At 65.5% G+C, this 21,512-nt stretch overlaps 9 protein-coding genes across 9 annotated transcripts in view; 4 read left to right on the forward strand and 5 right to left on the reverse strand.

Moving 5' to 3' along the window:
• Positions 1-1,833: 1,833 nt before the first annotated feature.
• EMIHUDRAFT_104037 (hypothetical protein) lies at positions 1,834-2,898 on the reverse strand (the record flags this gene model as incomplete). Its single annotated transcript, XM_005765247.1, has 1 exon — positions 1,834-2,898. One exon carries the CDS (start codon positions 2,896-2,898, stop codon positions 1,834-1,836), a length of 1,065 nt encoding a protein of 354 aa, XP_005765304.1.
• Positions 2,899-2,980: 82 nt separating this feature from the next.
• Positions 2,981-3,244, forward strand: EMIHUDRAFT_213100 (hypothetical protein; the record flags this gene model as incomplete). Its single annotated transcript, XM_005765248.1, has 2 exons — positions 2,981-3,143; positions 3,225-3,244. The coding sequence occupies 2 exons, from the start codon at positions 2,981-2,983 to the stop codon at positions 3,242-3,244; spliced, it is 183 nt and encodes a 60-aa protein (XP_005765305.1).
• A 1,277-nt stretch (positions 3,245-4,521) lies between these two features.
• On the forward strand, positions 4,522-7,240 carry EMIHUDRAFT_464772 (hypothetical protein; the record flags this gene model as incomplete). Its single annotated transcript, XM_005765249.1, has 5 exons — positions 4,522-4,962; positions 5,124-5,171; positions 6,043-6,192; positions 6,345-6,483; positions 6,725-7,240. The coding sequence occupies 5 exons, from the start codon at positions 4,522-4,524 to the stop codon at positions 7,003-7,005; spliced, it is 1,059 nt and encodes a 352-aa protein (XP_005765306.1). The 3' UTR covers positions 7,006-7,240.
• Positions 7,241-7,386: 146 nt separating this feature from the next.
• Positions 7,387-7,884, reverse strand: TRS20 (trafficking protein particle complex 2; the record flags this gene model as incomplete). The annotated part of the gene is made up of 2 exons (XM_005765341.1): positions 7,387-7,713; positions 7,795-7,884. The coding sequence occupies 2 exons, from the start codon at positions 7,882-7,884 to the stop codon at positions 7,387-7,389; spliced, it is 417 nt and encodes a 138-aa protein (XP_005765398.1).
• A 2,245-nt stretch (positions 7,885-10,129) lies between these two features.
• EMIHUDRAFT_213104 (hypothetical protein) lies at positions 10,130-11,395 on the forward strand (the record flags this gene model as incomplete). Its single annotated transcript, XM_005765250.1, has 4 exons — positions 10,130-10,344; positions 10,952-11,049; positions 11,152-11,185; positions 11,272-11,395. 4 exons carry the CDS (start codon positions 10,130-10,132, stop codon positions 11,393-11,395), a joined length of 471 nt encoding a protein of 156 aa, XP_005765307.1.
• Positions 11,396-11,461: 66 nt separating this feature from the next.
• On the reverse strand, positions 11,462-12,626 carry EMIHUDRAFT_213105 (hypothetical protein; the record flags this gene model as incomplete). Its single annotated transcript, XM_005765251.1, has 5 exons — positions 11,462-11,668; positions 11,762-11,860; positions 11,925-11,972; positions 12,040-12,165; positions 12,255-12,626. The coding sequence occupies 5 exons, from the start codon at positions 12,624-12,626 to the stop codon at positions 11,462-11,464; spliced, it is 852 nt and encodes a 283-aa protein (XP_005765308.1).
• A 1,482-nt stretch (positions 12,627-14,108) lies between these two features.
• Positions 14,109-15,404, forward strand: EMIHUDRAFT_464773 (hypothetical protein). The gene has a single exon (XM_005765252.1). The coding sequence runs from the start codon at positions 14,165-14,167 to the stop codon at positions 15,089-15,091; it is 927 nt and encodes a 308-aa protein (XP_005765309.1). The 5' UTR covers positions 14,109-14,164; the 3' UTR covers positions 15,092-15,404.
• Positions 15,405-18,496: 3,092 nt separating this feature from the next.
• Positions 18,497-19,453, reverse strand: EMIHUDRAFT_357159 (hypothetical protein). The gene is made up of 2 exons (XM_005765253.1): positions 18,682-19,453; positions 18,497-18,542 (listed from the first exon to the last, which is right to left on the reverse strand). Exon 1 carries the CDS (start codon positions 19,420-19,422, stop codon positions 18,790-18,792), a length of 633 nt encoding a protein of 210 aa, XP_005765310.1. The 5' UTR covers positions 19,423-19,453; the 3' UTR covers positions 18,497-18,542; positions 18,682-18,789.
• Positions 19,454-20,302: 849 nt separating this feature from the next.
• Positions 20,303-21,512, reverse strand: part of SIR3 (ferredoxin-sulfite reductase) — a gene marked incomplete at both ends in the record, with an annotated part of 4,982 nt that continues 3,772 nt past the window's right edge. Inside the window, one exon of the mRNA XM_005765254.1 lies at positions 20,303-21,016. Within this exon, the coding sequence (XP_005765311.1) occupies positions 20,303-21,016 (714 nt within the window). The remainder of the gene's footprint in view (positions 21,017-21,512) is intronic.

Below are 21,512 nucleotides of genomic sequence, written 5' to 3' on the forward strand. Positions count from 1 at the left end.
AGGGGGGGGGAAGCGAAAGGAGAAGAAGAGTAAATCAGTGGATGTATTGAGTTAAGTAGATAGTATATTCCAGGACTTTTGACAGGAAATATCGGTAATGATCGTAAAGCATGTCAGATAGAAGCAGATAGAGAAAAAAGTGTAAGTGAGTACAGTGAACGGGGAAGCGGAATGTGACGTGTTAACAATATAATGTTGACCCCCCCCCCCCCCTCTTTTCCCCGTGTCTCTCGCTCCATGGCCCCGTCACACTCGCTCCTGCCACCCACCGACCCCTGGCCCGCTCACCTCCCGCCCTCTCACCCACTCCCTCGCCCCCGACGCTCCCCAGCCTCCCGCCCTCTCCCTCTCCCACCCTGCCCGCCCTCGCCCCTCCCTCAGGCACAGACCATCAAGACGGCGGTCGAGACGGCGGCGATGCTCCTCCGCATCGACGAGATCGTGTCGGGCACCCACAAGAAGGACAAGAAGCGCGCGCCGATGCAGCAGCAGGGAGCGCCCGATGAGGGTGGCGACGACCCGCGGGCCGACGCCTGAGGACAGCCTGGTCCTCTGAGCGACCCCCGCGGCTGAGAGGCTTGAGCGGCCGGCTGGCGCATCATGCGCAGCCGCGCTTGGTCATCGGCCCGGCGGCACTCTGATGCAGGGGTGTGCAACTGCAAGCATGCTCGAGCCGCGGCGTGCGTCCTCGTCCCCGTCCGCTCCAATCTCTTGGCGCTCTTTTGACTGCACCGCGCACGAGAGTGTGAGAGCGCGCGTGCTGCCTATCTTTCTCTGTGTTCTCTCCAGTTTCCATACGTTTTTCGCCATAGATTTCACATTTTACACGGATCATGGTTCAATGCAACACAAACGCGTTTGCGGACGCTATACACGTTCAAGAGAGGTGGGCCGGCATGCGGCGTCACAGGTAAGCACACGAGAGGGACGAGAGGAAAGGGCCACGCTGCACAGCTGCACAGGCCCGAGCGAAGGAGATTGCTCCGTGCCGGAGCTTCAGCCATGCGTGGCAAGCCATGCGAGGGAGCTCGAATGCGTCAGCGGTGCGCCAAAGAGCTGTGGCCAAACGAGGCGGCCGACACCATCGATTGTGCTGCCGAGGAGGAGCGGCGGATCCTGATGACGACACACTCATCGTCGTCGATGGAGTCCTCGGTCCACTCAAACTCTGCCTTCTGTGGTTCGGGCTGCGGCGCAAGCGAGCTGCTGCCGGGTAGGCTCGAAGCAAGCGAGCTGCCGGGCAGACTGGACGCGGTGGAAAGTGGCATATCAGCGGCAGAGCGAGCAGAAATCAAGGCTGGTCGGTTGGACTTGCATCGATGTCGGGATGCACAACCGCGAAAGAAGAATTTTACAGTTAATTTACGCCAGAGTTTCGCTCAGCAGGGGACTTTAGATCTTCTGAGAGAGGTTTTGTGGGGACGATGCGGGGAGCGGACGACACCGATTGCGTTGACTTGAGGGCGTCCCTCCCTCCCATCGACTCCTCCCACGACTACGACTAACCGCTTGCACATGTCTCCGTTCCTTGCTGTTGCACTTGGGGCTGTGAGTGCGGATGCACTCTTAGGACTAACCTCCCGCTCCTCTTTGCAAATTGCCACTGAAGCCACTCACCGCCGCTTCTCAAGCCTGCCCGGCAAGCAGCTCGCAGAGCCGCAGCCCGAGCCGCCAAAGGTGGAGTTTGAATGGACAGTGGACTCCGATCACGACGATGACTGCATCGTTAGCAGGGTCCGCCGCTCCTTCTCGGCAACCCACAGCCTTGCTAGGCATCGAATTGAGCGCCAGAAATGTGTGTCTCGCTAGCCCGGCGCTACCCACCCACCCACGCTACCCACCCACCCCTCGCGCCGACCGCTCCTGCCGCGCCCTTCTCCCCACCACGCTCCCAATCAGCCCTCGGCAAGCGCGGTCCAGCTCGTCACAGAGCTCCTGGCTCAGCGCCTCGGCGAGCGCCGCCTCTGACGACGCGACACCGTCCTCCACCAGCGCGAGGCGCACGTCCTCCTTCAAGTCCTCGAGCACCTTGCGGCATGCCACTTTGTCGGCCGCGTCGAGCCGTCCCGTCTTGGACTCCACCGCCTCGAACCGGGACTCAGTCACACGGGCCATTGCCTCGTACCGAAGCAGGTCGTGCGGCCCGCTCGCCGCCCGCGCCCCTCCCGACTTGGCCGCCGCCCAGTTTGGGCTCGAGTAGCGCGTCTCACCAAACTCGTCGATCTTGCGCTTCAAGAGCGTCCGCAGCGGCAGCCCCTCGCGGGCGGTCCTGACCACGACGCCCTCTGCCAGGTTGTCATCCTCCAATGAGGGCAGGCCAAGCCTGGCGGGGAGGCGCGAGGAGAAGCGAATCGGCGACTCGAGGCAGTGCGGCAGCGTCCCTCGAGCCAGCACCGCGGCGAACAGGAACCCTGCCGCCTCGCAGCAGCTCGCGGCGGCGTCAAAGTCGGTATAGCGCGGTGGCTGATGGTGCGGGGTGACTGCCAGGTCAAAGCCGATGAAGCGCAGGTCGGGGCTGTACCATACGCCTCGCTGGACCGGCTGCAGCCCAGGAACGGGATTCACATCGGGGTGCGGATAGTGGCCACCCACCAGTTCGCCGAAGACACAGACGCTGTCGCCGGACGCGGCCAGACCGCACCGCACGGCTAGCGCACGGACCCGCCGCGCCGGCTCTTGCAGCCGCCTATCGAGGCGTTGCGACCTGAACGAGTAGAAGTCCTCCTCGAGAGGCAGCGGCCCCGACCGCTTTGCAAACTCGACTTTTCCATCCGCGTCGCACGCGACCGAAAAGTTGGCGCCATGCAGCTTCTCCGTCACGATCCACTCGGCGCCGGCGGGGAGGTCTGGCATGTCCTTGGTCGAGAGGGGTATCTTTGGGTACTTGGTGAAACCCATGCCTGTGCGCCCGGGCTGCTGTATGGACGCGTCCAGGCCTTTGCGGATGCGCGCAGTCCGGATTCTTTTTGTAGTGTCTCATATGAGCGTTGCTCCGCAGCACGACTGGCACTCGTCGCAGAGGCCTCGCATTCGACAAGCCGGGAACGGCTCTACCCGCAACTTTCTCGCTAACACGCGCGCACCGCCGAGCCTGGGGCGGGCGCGCTGCGGCCGCACGTCTAACTTCGTCATAGTGCCACGACGTGCGGCCTAGATTTAGCCCACGCGCCTCTGCTCGCAAACACTCACCCATTTGATTGTCACTGCCCGTGAGTGCGAGATAGGGCTAGCCGTAGGCAGCTAGCCCGTGAGGAGAGCGTCCATAGACACCTCACTTAGACCCCACACACGGTCTCGTCCGTGCCTCGCCGGCCGGAGAGATTGCTAGAGGTGGAGCATGCTGCTCTAGCCTCACATGTCACTTCCTATCGTCTGTTGTTTGTTGTGCCCTTGTTTGTTTCTCTTGGCACCTTGGAGTGCTGGGGGGGGCGACAGGGAGGATGTGGCCTTGAGTTATGTGTACGCCGACTCAGGGTGTGTGGCAGCCAGCTGGCTGTGTGTCTTGTGAGCTTGTTTGTGTCTGTGTGTCGCTCGTGCGTGTCGTCATCATCTGTCTAGCGTCCACCCATACCGCGTTGGTGTCCAGTCCGAGCCTGGCTGTTCTTCACCTTTCTACCTACCTACCTATCTTGTAGTGAACAGGCCGACTTCGCGGTTTGAGCGCCCAGCGCAGACCGACCGACCGCAGGGGGGGGTCCGGCCGGTCGGCGGCCGCGGAAGTCCGCAGACCGGAGGGGGGGTCCGGTCGGTCGGTCGGAGCGCAGACCGAGGGGGGGGTCGGTCGGTCGGGTTGGCTCGAGGGTCACACCGCACATGCTCGCCGCAGCTGTGAATAAATTAGTATCTCTATTAGTAGGAATATCTCTAACTGAGTTGCTCATGAAGCGGCATCCAGCACCCGGATCGATTGCCATTTGCTGTCGCTTGAAGAGCGACTCGGAAGCCGATGAGCCCAGGTGACGGCGGCGGCGATGTGTCGATCAAGTCTCTCTGGCAAGTCATCGTAGTCATTGGAAGGGACGATGCGCGCGCGTACTGTGGAGAACTGGAGCGCTGCCAGAGCTTGTACAAAGCGACGGCAAGCAGGATCAGTCAGGCCTGCGACTGCGTGGATGCTCCACATATGTGTGTGGAGTCGGGCTCGCTCGGGCCTCGGCGAAGAAGTCTCCTTGGCGCTTGGCGCTTGGCTGCGTAACTAGATAGTTTTCATAGTGTTAGTGAAAACCGGCGATTTCGAAGCGCCCGTGGCGGTTCGGGAGAAGGAAGGAGAGCGTTTGATTGAGGGGGCTCAACGGCAAGGACACCGCGCCGAGGGGGGGTCGGTCGTCACACCTCCCGCCGCCGAGAGAGCGACCGACCGGCGGGGGGGTCCGGTCCACCTCGGGGGCAGACCACCGACCGCCGGGGAGTCCCACAAGTGGGTGTGCTTCTGCTCCCCAGTTCAAACTGCTCTCCGATCGATCCGAGCCTCGAGCCTGGACCCTCCGACCCCCCACCTCTCGCTGAGCTCTCAGACGTGCCATGGCCTCCATCGAACAGGCCGTAGCCGCGCTGAACGCGGCGGCAGCCGGCGTCCTCGGCTTCGAGCCCGCTCTCTCCTTCGCCGGAGCTCGTGACGCAGAGCACCTGGTGGCGTCCTTTGGCGCGCTCGTCACCGCGTGCAAAAGTGCGCAGGCAGCGGCTTCGGCGGCGGAGTTGAGCGCTGCGCGCCAGTACGCCGCGGCGGACCGTCTCGACAAGGCTGTGCACGCCTCTCGCGCACGGATTGACTCGCTCGAGGCGCAGGTCTCCCGGCAGGAGGCGGAGCTGGACCGGCGCAGCAAGGCGCTCTCGGGAGCCATGCACCGCGAGGCGCAGCGCGAAGCGACGCTGCGCAGACGCGAGCGCGAGATTGAGCGGATGCAGGCGCGTCTCGCGGACAAACTCCGCGGCGGTGCAAAGGCCCAGCTCATTGAGGCTCCGGTCCTCGCCACGCCCGCCGTCAAGGGCGCCCCCGCGCGACCCCGGGCGCCGCTGGACGGCCGAGCGGATGGCTCACCTCGGTGGCGCAAACCGCCGACGCAGTATTGCTCGCGCTGTAGGCCGGAGGAGGGAGCCTCGCTCTTCTTGTCTCTGCGCTTCAGGCGGCGCGCAAGCGGGAGGCCGCGGCGGCTGCGGACGGGCAGAGGCAGGTGGGTGGCAGCACGTGCGCGCGCCGCGCTCGCACGCTCGCACGCACACGCACACGCACACGCACACGCACACGCACACGCACACGCACACGCACACGCACACGCACACGCACACGCACACGCACACGCACACGCACACGCACACATAGAGAGAGAGAGAACGCGAGGTGGGAGCGCCATTGTCCCGAGACGCGCTCTGCGTGGTGCAGGCGGCGGCCGCGGCCGAGCAGGCGAGCCTCATCTCCAGTCTGCAGGCCGCGATACGCGAGCTGCAGCAGAGGGCGAGCGAGGAGTCTGCGCCGCCCAATCTCACGGCAGAGGCGGCCGCGGCGACGGCGTGGCTCGACGCGGCTCGCGAGACCGCAAAGGCGCGGGCACCGGACCCACCCACCCAGCACACACACCCTTTCTTCTCTCCCGCCCCCGCTCTCCCGCTCTCCCGATCCCCAAACTCGCCCCGGCTCGCTCCGCCGTCCTTCCACCCACCCGTCCTTCCGCCCACCCCACCCGTTCCACCCACCCACCCGGTTGCGGCTGCGGAGCAGGCTTCCCTGCCGCGTGTCTCGTTGGTTGTCAACCTGGGCCGAGGCGACGCCCCGCCCGCGGCCGCCGACGCCGCCGCCGACCTCGAGGAGTGCCGCCGACAGCTACGCGAGCAAGACCAGCTGCTGCAGGCGACACACACACACACACACATACACACACACACACACACACACACACACACACACACACACACACACACACACACACACACACACACACACACACCGGACGCGCAGCCGTGACGCTTCCGCGGCACCGCTGTGAGACACATCTCGACGCCTCCGCGACACACCCGCGACACACCCTCTGGTACTCGCCCCCACAGATGGCGCTCGACTCGCGGCTGCCCTCGCCGCTGCGGCCTCTGCGCGACATCTCTCCCAACCGGCGCTCCGGCGCAGCGACGCCGCCGTCGGCAAAGGCAGCGGCTAGGGAGGCGCTCTCGGAGGAGCGGCGGCTGCTGCGCGAGCAGAGGGTGCACAATTCCCACCCGGCCCCCCCCCCCACCCCCCCCACCCCCCACTTCGGCCGCGCCACTCTGCCCCCCCCCCCACCCCCCCCCCACCACCCCCACCACCCCCACCACCCCCACCACCCCCGCCCCGCCTGCGGTCTCGCTGCGAGCAGGAGCGGCTGCTCGAGCGAGCGGCGGCCGTGGACGAGGCGGCCGAGGCGGTCGACCAGCGCAGGCGCGATCGCGGCTCCGTCGTTGGCAGAGCCTTTGTTGCAGCACATGGGTTGGCGCCCAGACCACTGAGCAACCCATGTAGCGCATGGTTGATCAGTGGTCTGCACGCCAACCCATGTAGTGCAACCGCCTTCTCTGGATCTTGCGGGCCCCACCCGTCGGCCGACCCGTAGGCGCGCGCTGCGGCTAGACGACCCCTCGCTGCAGCGGCTGCAGTCCAGCGTCCCCGACGGCGCGCCGCCCTCGAGCGCCCTCGCAGCTCCCCCCCCCCCCCCCCCGAGAGGGAGCGGGAGGAGCCCGAGACGTGGCCCGAGTGTAGGTGCCGCCCTCGCCTCCTTCCTCGACAGCCTCAATGAGCGGCTCTTCACGCCCACCACCACCGGGCCATGCGCCACCGCCGCCGACGGCGGCCTTTCCCCTCCTACGCCGTCCTCGCGCAGCCGCCGCCTCTTCGCCTCGCGTGCGGCCGGCGCTCCCAAGCCGGCCGACCCGCCAAACGACCCGCCTGCCGCCGGTTCCGACGAGGCAGCAGGCCCCTCTGAGGCGCCCGCCGCGGGGCCGTCGCCGATCCCTCCACTCGTCTCCATCGAGCGCTGCTGAGGGGCAGGGCTGCTCTCGCGCCGGTGGCCTCCGGAGGTGGTGCATTCGCGCGGTGCCGGGAAGGTGGTCGAAAACGCGTGCGACAGAGCGGTTGCTTTGTGCTCAGAAGTGTGCTCAGCGCGAAACAGCGCGGGGGCACATAGACGATAGAGCCCACGCCCCGAGCCCGCGCGCCGCCCGACTGTGGCGTCGCTGTGCACACTGTGCACCGTGCCCACCGAGAATGTGCGCGGGGGTGGGTGGTGAAGCCGGCAGCCGGGCGGGGGTGAAGCGGAACGCCCGGCCGGCGCCGCGGCGGCGGGCGGGGCGGGGATTGTTTGGAAAAAACTTCAAGAGGTGCGGATGGATTTCTTTTGTGGCCGCGATCGGAGACACTGTGGCTCAGAAGTGTTTCTTCCCAAGCAGACGTATTCGCTGGTCAAAGCTCGCCGGAACCTTTGCGCCGCTGTCGAAGAACGGGTTCATGAGCAGGCGAACGTACGCCTCGTACGCGTCGGTGAAGAACTGCTTCACGCCGTCCTCGTTCCTCGCGTCGTGCAGCAGCATGAAGCGCGCATGGCTCGCAGTCACGAATGCAGAAACGTAAAAGTCATTGAACCGGTCAACCTGCTTGAGGTACATGGCCTGCGTGCCCCAGACGAGCTCGTCGACCATGTCTAGCGCCGCGTGGATCACGGTGAGCTGATTCAGGTGCAGCGTGTCCTCGCGCTGCGCGCATGGGAGGCGGGAGGGCGGCAGCCGCGCTCAGCACGACTGGGTGGCGGAGCCTCCGCTCCGGCGCCTGCGCACCCGCTGCGACCGCGCCTCGGGGAACTCGGCTTGGTAGATCGGCTTGTCGTCGGTGCCGACGATCACGAACAGGCAGCCGCCAGCAGGCATCGTCTCTGGGTCGCCTGTTTTCAGCTGGCCGACGACAAAATGGAGGAGCCGTGCGGAAGCGCTGCCAAAAGAATTTAGAGTTGCGGGGGAGGGCGGGCGGTGGAGAATATAGGGTGGATAAAGCGCCTGTTCACGGCATGGAGGGTGAGCCACGCCGAACGTACCGAACGTAGAGCTGAGCGGAAGGCAGCGGGGGAAGACGACTCCGTCTCCGAGGAGGACGAACCAGTGGAAATCCAGTTGTCAGATGTCACGATGCACCCGAAGGGGACTCCAGCGCCGGCATCATCCGTAGACGCACAAGTGTTCGAAGAGAGAGTGGACCTGAGCAACCACATGACTGGGCGGCAAATGATAGCAGTGGGCATCAGAAGACTCGTCCTTGCGCGAGGGGAGCTCGATAGACTCGAGGGGCCAGGATACGCAGCGAGGAGGACGGAGTTGCGCCGAAAGGCAAAAGAAGCCGAGAGGACAAGGGAACGGCAGGCGGCGGCGGCGGCGCAGAACGAGGCAGAGGAGAGCGACGCGACAGAGGAAGAGGCGACAAGGGAGAGCACGACGAGAAGGGGGAGACCGCGAGGTGGCACGAAGGTTGCAGCGAGAATCGGAGAGAGACTGCGAAGTGAGATAGGAAGAGGCGGACGCCCAAGGGTGGGCGATGGCTAGCGCACCACACCCTCTCCTTAAAATCCCTGTGTGGTGGCGGCGTGCCGTCCTCCCATCCCTCCCTTGGGTTGTCTGTTTTCTTTCTTTTTCGGCGGGCGGTGGAACCCTGATACGGGATGCTGAGTGAGGACCTGTGTACGTGCGTGGGGTACAGTGTCGTGTCTACTAGCTCCCACCGAGTAGAGGGGGCGTTCTGAAGTTAAGGGGAAACCCGGTACACGGAGCCAACCCTCGGAGACCTGTGTTTGCTTTACGGCCCTCTCCCTGCGAACGCGCACCCCCCTAGCTAGGGGTCAGGGCTCTCTAGCCCGTAGCCCGATCCCGATCACCCGGCTCGCTGGGTGCGCTTCTCAGCTCCCCGGCCCTGGATGTGAGGCTGATGACTGCACTCCAAGCAAGTGCTCCAAGTACAATGAGGAATGGGAGCACGCCAGGGGGGAAAGAAACGGGGAATGAGGGGCCCCGCCACGATGGTGTCGTACGTGACGCCGGGGATGCTGCGGTTCACAATGCCGAGGCATTCGGGTGGGAACATGGCCGATGGCCTGCAGCTGTGCGAACCCGCGCGACGCAACCTGCCTCGCGGGCTGCATATATGCGTTTACAAGCCACTCTCTCAGATATCAGTAATAGGCGGCGGGATTTGCCGGGTTTACTTGGATTTGCCGGATTTACTAACGAGAAAAACAAAAAAACTTAAATTCGTACATTCCCGGAGGAGGACTGCTGACTGCGATCTGCACGCCGCCGCCGTCCGCGGCCGACGGTGGTCGCGAATCAACGCGGCGCGGTGCACCGCTGCGCCTGCTTCCTTGCGCGCCGCTGGACGTCGGCCGAGAAGACCGCTTCCCTCTGGGGACCCGACTCCGCGAAGATCGCGCGCGCGTCGTGAGTGGCGGCGCGCGCGCGATCTCTGTTCCCGGGCACGCCGGTCGCAGTGGCATGGGGTCCCAGGCTCCAAAGCGCTCAACAGCGAGCTGCTCCTCCTCCTGCCGCCGCTCCGTTCACTTGAGCACTTGAGCACCGGATAGGGTCGATTCCGCATGGTACGGGACCCCTCGATCGTCTCGCCCTCCCTCACTGGTGTGTTCATTGGGGGGGGTCATAACAAACACGGTACAGGATCGAGGTGCACGCTGCCGAAGCAGTGTCGTCCCCCCTCTCCCCGACGGCGATGGCTCCGTTCACCGAGACAACTCGGTGCCGCCGTTCTCGCCGCCGCCGCCGCCGCCGCCGCCGCCGCCGCCGCCGCCGCCGCCGCCTCCTCCTCGCGCCTTGCCTCCGTCACCGCCGCCCTCCATCTCGCAGCGGCGCGTCCCTCTGATGGCGCGGGCTCCTCGCTCGTTGGCGCCTCGCCGCCGCCCCCCCTCTCGCCGCCGCTCCGCTCGTGGCCGCCCCATCCCCTGTCAATCCCGCCGCCTCCCCTGTCAATCCCCCGCACCACCGCCGCCACCGCCTCGCGCGTTTAGCGGGGGGTCAAAACTTTAAAGGAGGACAGCCAAAGAAAAGAAACGCGCGCCGCAACGCAAAAGCGCGGCCCGGCGAGCGACTAGCGAGCCAGCCTGCTAGTGTGTGTATAATGGCGTCGGTGAGTCCTTCCGACGCCGATCCTTCCGACGCCGATGCGGCAGCTGCTCCCGCGCCGAGCGATGCGATGCAGCCGATGCGGCCGATGCCGCGCTACGGCAAGAGCAGCGGTCCGCTCGCGCTGCCGCCTCCTGCCTCAGCCCCGTCGCCGGACAGCGCCAGTGCGGGAGGCGGCCTCCTCGGCGTGTCGGCCCATGCAAAGCGCTGGTACGCCAGCCGCGGCGGCCTGCTCACGACCGGCGGCGGCGGCGACAGCGGCGGCAGCAGCAAAGGCGGCGGCAGCATATTCGACCGGCTGCTCGGCGCGCCGGCCAAGCCAGACCCGTTCTACGTCCGCTACTGCCCGGCTCTCTCTTGGGAGGACCGAGTGCTGGGCTTCCTGGCGTGCCTCGTAATTGGGCGAGCGCCGCCCCGCCAGTAGACGGTGCCCGCGGCCTGCGGATCGGACGAGGACCGGCAGCCATGCCACAGACGTGCTGTAGATGGTGTGTAGATGTGTAGATGTCCGCGAGCGCTCTTCCTCTCACCGCAAGGGTTGCGGGCCCGCCCCGCCCTCGCCACGCAGGTACGCGCTCACCATCACCTCCCTCTTCTCATACACGGCGCGCGCGGCTCCCGCCCACCCACGCCCACACGCCGCGCGCTCGAGGCCTCTCCTTACCCGACACAGGCGCTGATCCACGGCAACCCTGCGCCCTTCGCGCTGCGCTACTCGCTGGGCAACCTGCTCGCCATCTGCTCGACCGCCTTCCTCATGGGCCCGCAGGCGCCCCTCGCCCCTCGCCGCCTCCCTCCCGCGCCCACGCACCCACAGCTTCCCACCACCGCGCCCTCGCTCCTCCTCTCCGCTGCAGGCGCAGATCAAGTCGATGCTCGAGCCGCAGCGCTTCTACGCCACCACCGTCTACCTCGGTGCGCGCTCCAGTCACGCCGCGCCGCGAGAGCCGCCTCCAGACGCCGGCGGACCGCACACGCGTCTCTCACCCCCCTCCGCCACCTCCCGCCCCGGATCAGGCGCCATCGTCGCGACTCTCGTCTCGGCCCTCGTGTTGCGCATGCGCTCGAAGCGGCGGCCACGGGCGGCGCGGCGGGGACACTAGGGTGCGCTGAGGCGGAGTGTGGCTGAGACCATAGGCCCTCGCTCGTCGTCTGCTGCATCTGCGTCCAGTTCCTCGCGATGCTCTGGTACGGCCTCTCGTTTATCCCCTACGGCCGCAAGATACTTGGACGGATGGCGAGCTGGCTGTTTGGCTTATGAGAGCCCGTAATGTGTGTGGGTAAGCAGCTTTTGCTTACGCTTTTCTCGTCAAAACACGGTCATTGCTCAGGCGTTGCTAGCACCGGCTGTGGACAGCGACTCGTGCCGGAGCGTCGCCACAATATCGAGAAGATCGCCCACGCGCTGCCCGACGGAGGAGAGCAGCTCAGGCAGCAGCTCGCCCTCCCCGTCCGGTGGCCTGCCGGCGCCGCCGGCGCGCCACCCGTCTTTCTCGAACGCGCGCGCATGGAGGTTGTGGATCGCCATGGTCACCTATAGACAGACACGCACAAACCGTTGTGCCGCCTGAGTGTACACACCAGCCGAGATACGGTCGGGCCTCGGGCAGCAGTGCGCTGCAGCCACCTCGCCCAAGACGCGCAGCCGGTCTTTTGCGCCGCTCTCCATTGAGGCGAGGGACGCCTCCTCGTCCTGCGCCCCGAGCCTCAACTCGTCGAGCCGCGCCTGGCGGAGGAGTCAGGAGGATCCCGCTCAGAGGGCGTGCGTGGCTTCACGAAGCGGTGTGCACTCGGTTGAGTCTCACGCACGAGTGATCGGTGCCAGCTTTTTGGTCGACCTGCTACTTGCGGGGTGGAGAGGGGAATGTGTATGACCTGGTGTGCTGCGATCCTCGACGCGTTGACCAGCGCCTCGGTCTGCGTGCGTTTTCGCGTCTCGTGCAGCTCCTCGCGCCGCTGCAGCGTCTGCTCCTCGGAGGTCTTGACGCGAGCGAGAAGATCGGCGTGCGTCGCCTCGAGGACCTCGTGCCGCTGCGACGAGAGGGCTGTGCGTGGAGTGAGCGCCCAGCGGCTCTGAAGGTGGGCAGCCGCTAGCCTCCGGCGCCGCAGGGCTCACGCACCCTCAGGATGGCCTCGATGTCCTCAAAGTAGTCCGAGTGCTCGCACGCTCTGGCGAGGAACTGCTCGGGCCGCTCCAGGTTCCTCAGCGCCGCCTCAATCTCCCCCTGCGCTGCGCGCTGCCTGAGCAGCTCCGCCTCGAGCGCCACCCTCTCGGCCTCACGCGCCTCGCGAATCTTGGCCTCCTCGCCGGCCTTCCGGAGGGCGCGCGCACGCTTGGCGTCGTTCTCCTTCAGGAATTTGTCGAACTTGCGCACCTGCTCCTTGATGGCGTCCTGCCGCTCCGCCAGCTCCTCCTCCCTCTCCGTGCACCGCCGCATCCTCGAGAGGAACTCGTCCTTCTTCTTGTCGAGCTCGAGCTGCACGGCGGCCATCTCCTTACATGCTAGGGGGGGGGGTCCGACCCCCCCCAGAGGGGCTTCACCACATGCTGAGGGGGGGGTCCCGCCCCCCCCAGCACCTTCACCACATGCTAGGGGGGGGGTCGTGGCCGAGGACCCCCCCAGAGACTCGTGGTCAGACCCTCCGGGCCCTTGATTTTACGCCTCATTTCGCAGCATTTTCGAGGGGAAAATCATCTTTTGGAGCTACATGAGCCTTGAGACTGGTCAGATCCTCCAAGATATTGGTCTTTCACTACAAGAGGAGCTTGTTCAGCAGGATGGATAGTCTAGCGCACTACCTCACTGGGCCTGAGACCGCCAAGACAGCATCCCATCACCCCTCCGGGTTTGCGTGGGGTCGAACCACTCCGGGATGCGGATGGGCACGCCCATGTGATTAATTGTCAAAATTCCTGTTGTGCAAGAGGGGAGGGGGCTCGGACGGAGCGCGCGGCGGGAGAGGGCAGGGAATGGGCGCGGGGGAGGGGGGGGGGGGGGCTCAGCCGTGCAAAAAGCATTAATTAATAATAATAATGAAGAAATATTGCTCGGCCGTTCATGAAGTCCGTCTCGATCTGGAGGAGACGGGTCAACCCCGTGAGGACCAGATCAGGTTCACATTGTCGTAGCCGGAGGGGATGTTGGCCTTTAGCTGTTGGGGCCACCCTTCCGCTTTGGTTTTTTTCCCACAGACACCACTCGGGCAGCTTTTACCAAATGCCAAAGTTGCACTTTACCACTCCGTGACCAACCAAAGCCACCCCTCTTCTCAGATCAGTGCTTGCACCTTGGAGCACTTGGAGTGCAGTCGGCAGCCTCACATCCAGGGCCGGGGAGCTTAGAAGCGCACCCAGCGGGCCGGATGATCGGGATCGGGCTACGGGCTAGAGAGCCCTGACCCCTAGCTAGGGGGGGTGCGCATTCGCAGGGCAAGGGCCTTAAGGTAAACACGGGTCTCCGAGGGTTAGTTCCGTGTACCGGGTTTCCCCTTAACTGCAGAACGCCCCCTCTACTCGGAGCTAACGGACACACAACACTGTACTCCACGCACGTACACGGACACGCCTCATGTGCGCCCGCCCGACTCCGGTCCCAGGGTCCCTTCCTTTCTGAATCCTCTGCCGCTCCCAGCCGTGCTCGCCGAGCCTCCGCCGCCTCCACCTCCGCCTTCATGCTTCAATCTCAATGCCCTACCCCCCTGCGCGCGGGCCTTCTAGGCCCGCGGGTAGTCTCCCCCCATCCCCAGGGCCTCCAGGGCTCGCACCTCAACCTCTCATAGACCAGCGCAAAGCGCCATGGGACATATTTTCTTCTCAATAACAAGGTCTGTGAATAGGCCCCGGACGGAGGCCTCAACCCCCCAACCAACTAAAGGGTTGACGGGGGGTCTCAACTGTCAACCAGATGGTTGAGGAGGGGCCTCAACTTTGATGGAATTCAACGATTTATTTTTTATTTCCCTGCCAATGATGCTCATTCCAGCGATCACTCTGGCCCTCCTGCCGTCGCGTCCTTCCCACGGCAGAAGGATGGCCCTCCTCCGCTCCCCGCCCGTCGTCGCCGAGGCCTCCGCCGACCTCTCCGCGCCCGAGCTTGCCGCGCTCCAGGCGAAGGAGGTCCTCCAGAGCTACAACCAGACGATCGAGGGCTTCCCGCAGCCGCTGCCGGCTCCCGCGCCTCTCCGTGCGCTCCTGCCCGCCGCGTCGGGCCTGGGCGCGGGGCTGGTCGTCCTGCGCCAGATCGGCGTGGCCACGCGCCGCGAGCGCGAGGAGCGCGAGGCGCGTGAGAGAGCCGAGGCGGCCGCGCGGATGGTGGCGAGCAGGAAGAATGCGGCGACGATTGGTGTGGTGCCTGTCGCCGTGGCTGCCGCGACCATTTTCCTCGGCACCATCATCGCGCCGCCGGAGGGCGGCGCGCCGACCAGCGCAACGCTCGTGCAGCAGAGTTCGAAGCGCGTGTTTGAGGCGGAGGCGCGGTCCCGCCAGGCGGCGGCGGCAAAGGCGGCGGCGGAGGCCTCGGCGGCGAAGGCGGCGGCGGCGGCGGTGGAGGAGGAGAAGGCCGCGGCCCAGAAGGCGCTCGCGGCCGCCACCGCAAAGGCGGAGACGCTCGAGAAGGCAGTCGAGGCCGAGAAGGCCGCCAAGGAGGACGTCGCCGCCTCGGTCGCGATGCCAGACATCCTCCCGCCGCCGCCGCCGCAGCAGCAGCAGCAGCAGTCGCCGCCGCCGCCGCCCGTGCCCGCATCGGCGCTCGCGTCCGCGCCCGCGTCCGGCATGCCTGCTCCGGCTCTCGCCGCCGGCGCGGCGGTCGCCGTGGGCGCTGCGGTCGCGGCGGCGGGCGGCGGCGAGGGCGAGGAGAGCGCCGCGTCGGGCGAGAAGCCGGCAGAGGCGGGCAAGGAGGTGGTGTGGCCCGTCGAGGGCAAGGTGACGTCGTGGTACGATGCGGGCAAGCGGCTGTAGAGCGACTCCTCTGGGAGCGTCTCGTGGCGGCGGCGGCGGCCAGCTGCGTGAGGCGCCGACCGCCGACACCAGCGCTCGACCGTCCCCCTTGCAGCAAATTCCCCATGCCGTGGTAGCAGCACGAGTGTACACCGCTTTGTGGGCCCTTCGGGTCTCTCACCTAGTATCTTGCGTCGGCGTTGTGCCGCTGCTCTCGCCGGTCCCGCAGTCACCGCCGGTCACTGCAGTCCGCGCGAGCAGCCAGCAAACGCCTTCTCAGCGCGCGTGATCCTCTGCGCGTGGTTTGTGTGGTGTGAAAGAATATCGTACGCAACCTCGCTCCTCGCCCGCTCCTTCGTTTGCCGTCTCGTACACTAAAAACTGTCCCTCCCAGCGTGGCCGTGGGGAGCACACGCTGTGCCGGTTTTTTCTCAGCTCGTTTTGGTCCGCGCCCCCCTCGAGCCCCCCCCCCCCCCCCCCGAGCTCGACGCCTCGTGGCGAGCCTCGACCCTCGTCCCTCGATGTCGATCGTGCCTCGACACAGAGAGCAGAGTGTCCTGTCCCGGATCATCCGGCGCAGTACACCCCCCCTGCAGTCCCGGATCTCGTCCCCCGGCGCAGCATATGTGATTGGGGACCAGGATGCTGTGCTCCAGCCCGCCGCCCGTAAGAGGGCTGGTGGGCTGGTCGAAAAAGTTGGTCGCGAGCCAGCGCTCAAACCTCAATCGCCGTCCGCTCTCTCGTAAGCATGCCCATCCGCCGCGCCATGCGTCAACGGGTCGCTCATGACCTCGGTCGTGATTGGGTCCACGAGCGAGCGAGAGCGTGGAGGTACGGCCTCTGGATATGCTGGAACGTTGGACGAGGTCTCCCCTCCGCCTCCCCGGGGTTCGTTTTCACAATTCGCGTATGGGGAACGCATCCGGCCTACTATTCGGTGGGGTGCACGATTGATACGGGCGGATATCGTCCACAACGCCCGCATCAGCTCGCATCGCCACCGGGCCAGTGAACAACATGCTGCACTGGTGTACTGCACAACGTGGCGGGGCGCGCGTGAGCCACGCGACTGCTTGGGCCGAGCTTGCTCGTGGCGGCTACTTACACGCTCCCCCTGGGCATGGGGATGCCCTCTTAGGCGGCCTCGCCGGCACCGGCGACCCCTGGCTTTCCGGCGGGGTACCCCCCATCCGCCTTCTTGAAGCAGGCGGCGCCCGTAAGCCACAGGAAGAGGAGCACGCTCAGGGCAATGAGGGCCAAGACGCCGACGACGATGCCGACGATGCAGCCGGCGCCGCAGCCACCGCCGTCGTCGTCGTCGGACTCCACCTCGGGCGGCTCGAGCCGAGAGACCGTGACGTCGGTATCGATGTCATCTTCTGCGAACTGCTCGACGAGAGCCTCTTGGAGTTTCGTCGCATCCGAGAGGATGCCGTTTGCGCCCGAGAGCGCGATCACCGCCGCGGCCGCGGCCGCCGACACCTTGAAGAGGATCTTCGCCGTGACAACCACGGAGCCAGACGAGACGAGAGCGTGAGGGAGATCGCCGACGGCAAGACGCCTGCGCCCGCGGCGAGCACCGCCTTGATCGCCGCTTGCTCATGCACGCCAAAGTCTTCCACCGCGCCAGCAAGCGTGAAGGAGGTGACCACAGTGGCGGCGGGTGCCTTGCAGACGAACGCGGTCGACCCGCTCAAAAACCGGTCGTCGAGCATGAGGTCGTCAATGTCGTCAAGGCGGCGGCGGCGGCGGCCCAGACCTTCCAGAGCGTCTCCCAGACCCTCCAAAATGTCGAGCAAGGAGAGGCACTTCGGAAACGTATTCATTGGCAGCGTGGTCCCGACGTCGGAGCAGTTTGAAGTGGTGTATGAGGTTGCGATGACGGTGTCGCCGTCACAGGTCAATATCACCGAACCCTGTTCAGGGACACCGACCCCTCCCGTGGCACCCGAGAAGGAGGAATCAGCGACGCATTCTCCCGTGGGGACGGTCAGCTGAGTCTCGCAACCGGACGAGCAGTCATCGGAAGTGCAGGTACGGAGTTCGATGCCACCCTCGAAACCGTCGTTGTCCAAGCAGGTCAGGTAGGGGAGGCAGGAAGTACACTCCTCTTCGCAGGAAGACCACGGGCAGAGGAATGTCGGGTCCAAACAAGGGGCGCACCGCGTGCATTCCGCGCCACACTGCTGTGCTTCGGCGGAAGTGCAGTTGACGGGGATACCGTCGGAGGCGGCGGCGGAGGCCACAAAGAGCGCGATGAGCTTCTTGTTCATGTCGGATTATGTGAAGGTTGGCGACGACACTGCGAGAATGCGAGGTGGACATGCGTCAGAGTGATGTCGCTCGCTTTGGCGGTTCGCAGTGTGCGCTGCGGCAGCGTGCATGGGTGGGTGGTACGCAATGTTGCGCGTTCCCACGGAGTAGTAGAGAGGCTAGCGGATGGCGGACGGTGGGCGCGGAGGGCGATGGGGCCACTCCCAACTCAGACCTTGTCGTGGAGCTTGCGAGACGCGCTTGCTCAATCAACTCAACCACCCAAAGTGAGGGACGCCGCGAGCCCTCCTTTCATTGGTGTCTCGAGGTGTAACGCTCGCAATTATTCAATGGCGCTTCAAATCAGTCGCTTCGCGAGACGTCGTCCTTGTCCGAGACGTTGTTGGGCACAAGGCGTGCCACTAACGACCTCGTCTCGCACACGCCGCACCCGCGCACGGCGTGTGTTCCCGCTAGCCCGTAGCCGCTTCTCAAATTCGCGTCAACTAAAGTAAAGCTAAAGATCATCAACTCATCACATCTCCAGAATTTACCGCTGCTTCCCGCGAATTTCGAAAAAGATTTGTTTGCTCATTGTTGTTTTTTGCTGTAACTCTGTTTGGTATTATAAAACCATCGGCGGGCCAGCTCGTTGCAAGGGGGCATCCAAAGACACCGCGCGAGCCGCGCGCGCAAGCCGGCGAACCTTCGGTGGCGGCCTCTCCCGCTGCGTGGCTTCGTCGTCGGACGAGAAGCCCTCGGACCACTCCGTGTCCGATCCCGTCTCTGGCGCCGAAGAGGGCGATGCTGCTCCGCCCCCCCGCCTCCGCTTGGCGTCGGCTTTGCGAGAGGCGCCCCTCCCGCCGCCCTCCCCCTCCCCCTCCCCCTCCCCCTCGTCCAGCAAGCCTTCGGGCTCGCGGCAGCGCATCCGCATCGCGAGGGATATGGCCAAACGCACCGGCCCCGCGAGTGGCCGCGCCGGCAGCGGGGCGGTGCCCACGAGCCGAAGCAGGATCGTATCGCCGGCTCGCAGATGCATTAGCGAGCCGCTTCCGGCGCCGGCGACGTGGCTGCACGTCCTACCGCCGCGCACGTGGCTGCGCTCGAGGACGAGGAAGGAGTCGTCCGACGCCGCCTCGCCGCTCGAGACGCGCACCACGTAGTTGCCGTCCACGCTGCAAGCGTAGACGCCCGCCCGAGCGTCGAAGCGGCTGCAGCCCTGAAGCCATGGACACAGAGCACCTCGTGAGTACAATCTGCAGTGCCCACCCGGAAGGGCATGCGCTGGAATGCAGCCGAACGTGTGTCTTGCCGAGCAGGCATGCAGGGGCGCGCATTCCGCATCTAGAGCCGACTGCCCCGGCCGCCTCTGCCCAGCCAGCGAGCTGCCCGTCGCCGTCCACCGACTACGCAGAGGCGCAGGGCCGGTGGGGAGGGCCCTGGCGGTTGTCTAGAGCTGCGGCGGCCTACCGCGACGCCTGCGTGCTCGCCTCCATGTCCTCGGGCCGCGCCTGCGAGGTTGGCCGCTGCGTCGCAGCTGGCGGGACTTCCGGACCGGCAGCTCCACCTCCCTCCTGTGGCGACGCCTCCCCAACCCGCTTCTCGTACCGCACCAGCGACAGCGGGTAGGTATTGCCGCCTGAGATCTCGACCGGCCAAACCACAGGTCCGGCGCAGGCCCAGCCGCACTTTTCGTAGAAGCGCCGGCCGCGTGCGTTGGCGGCAAAAGCGACCAGGAAGGCGGTGACCGCCGTCGGCGAGGCGGCCAGCGAGCGCTCGGCTGCGGCAATCAGCCGCGCCGCGACTCCAGTGCCGCGGGCGTGCCGCGCGACAAACAGTTGCTCCATCTCCGCACGCTCCCGGTAGGCGACACAAAAGCCAGCCAGCGGCGCGTCCGCCGCAGCGCCGGCCTCGCTCGCCACAAACATGTGCGGCACCTTCTCCGACGCCCGCCGGGTGAACTCGCGGAGGTTGCGCTCGGCGAGGAACTCGTCGGGTAGGCTGGCCGTGCCCGGGTCGTCGTAGTACGCCGAGTGCCACAGCGCGCCGACGTTCGAGGCATCCGAAGGCGTCGCCGGACGAATGGTGTGGGCCGACATCACGATGAGGAAAAGACACGCGAGTGGCGCGCCAGGAAATGCACCGCAGCTCGGCCCTGGTTTTCTTTTATTCTTCTTCTCCGCGAAATCCTCCCTTCCCTCCGCCGGGTGTTTTAAACCTCTTTCTTTCTGCACCGCGGCTCTCACTCTCTCGAGCCCGCCCGAAATGCCCATCAGACATGCCGTCGGAGAGCGACCGCACACTCAAGAGTCCAACCAAGAAATCCCGACCGAGGAGTCCTTCCTATGTGCACCTGTGTGTGCAGCTGTGCACGCTCTCCGACCTGCCTGTCTGCGAGCGGGGCGGGGTGCGCGCTGTCCCTCTCTGTCCGTGCCAGGTCCGTGCGTCGCCCATCTCTCTGGAGATGCCCGCTCTATTTATTTATTTATGGGATATGGGTGAGGGAGTCCGCCCGACACATGTGCATGTGCATGTGCATGTGCATGTGCATGTGCATGTGCATGTGTGCATGCATCCATGCACATGCACATGTCCTATGTCCACATGTGTGCAAGTGCATGTGTCGTGCACGCACCTATAAGGAGGAGGCAGGAGCAGAGAGCACAGACGGCGACCCATTCGCCATTAGGCGCCGTCGTGAGAAAAGAAATCAAACTCAACAGAGATGCCGAAGAACTAGAGGATGGGACAAGGGCAGAGTCCCCACCCACTAGGACCTCGAATACCATACCACGACGCTGACCTTCGACAGAGCTCTCTCTCTGCACTTCACTGAAGATTCTTCACCGACATGCGCTCAACTCCCTCTCCTAATACATCTACGCTTAGATGTGTCGACTAGGCTCTGCTGCCAAGCAGCAGCCCTCGCCCTTTCCGGCGGACGCTCGCTCTCCACTCGCGGTTGGGGAATAGCGCATCTCATTCGATGGCTAGAGCCTCGCGCAGGAGCGCGTCGATGAGCGTGGGCGCGTCGTAGCCGCGCTTGCTCGCCTCCTCCTCCACCTTGGCGAGCACGTCGCTCGTGATGCCCACCGTCGCGTCCGTCGCCACCGCCTCGGGCCCGAACGGGTCTCCCATCGCCCTCCAGCTGCCAAGCTCGTACTTGGCGATGTACTCCTCGATGGCGGGCACGCCGACGCGGTAGCAAAAGTTGCCGAACGCCTCGTCCGCCGCGAGGCGCTGCGTCTTGTACATCGCGAAGATCGGCTCCATCGTCGCCTCGAGATCGTCGAGCTTCATCTTGAAGAGACTGGGCACCTCCACGGCCGTGCGCTCGCTCTGCGCCGGGTGGCCTCCCACCCACACTTGGTACATGTCTGGCCCGGAGCCAACAAAGGCCAGCTCCGCCATGTAGGGCCGCGCGCACCCGTTGGGGCAGCCGGTGGTGCGGGTGACAAAATCGGTGTTGCTGAGGCCCATCTCGCAGAGCAGCGCCCACAGCCGCGCGTTGATCTGCGGCTGCACGCGCTCCGCCTCCGTGATGGCCAGGCCGCAGAGCGGAAACGCAGGGCAGGCGATCGACTTGCGCGTGATCGGGTCGATTTGCGCGACGTCCGTCTCGACGCCGTGGAAGCGGAGCAGGCTCTCGAGGTTCTCGCGGTCCGCGTGGGCGATGTTGCGAAGCACGACCGACTGCGAGAGCGTGATGGGACGGGGAGCGTCGCATCGCGTGCATACGGTTCAAGGCACAATGCGCGTGGGTGAGCATCGGTGTGTGTGTGTGTGTGTGTGTGTGTGTGTGTGTGTGTGTGTGTGTGTGTGTGTGTGTGTGTGTGTGTGTGTGTGTGTGTGTGTGTGTGTGTGTGTGTGTGTGTGTGTGTGTGTGTGTGTGTGTGTGTGTGTGTGTGTGTGTGGGTGGGTGCGTGCGTGCGTGCGTGCGTGCGTGCGTGCGTGCGTGCGTGCGTGCGTGCGTGCGTGCGTGCGTGCGTGTGTGCGTGTGTGGGGGGGGGTGGGGGGGGGGGGGGGACATGTCCCCTGAAAGGGCGTCAGCGTCAGGCCCACCCCCGGAAAGGTACCCACCACCTGTAAAAGCAAAAAAGGAAGGGAGGGCCCCTGTGACAGGGCGGCAGGAAAGGCCCCAAAAAAAGAAGCCAAAAGGAGGGTGGCAGGGCAGGGGGCAAGTGGTGGC

This window comes from Emiliania huxleyi (assembly GCF_000372725.1).
Source record: "Emiliania huxleyi CCMP1516 unplaced genomic scaffold EMIHUscaffold_56, whole genome shotgun sequence".
NCBI lineage: Eukaryota > Haptophyta > Isochrysidales > Noelaerhabdaceae > Emiliania > Emiliania huxleyi.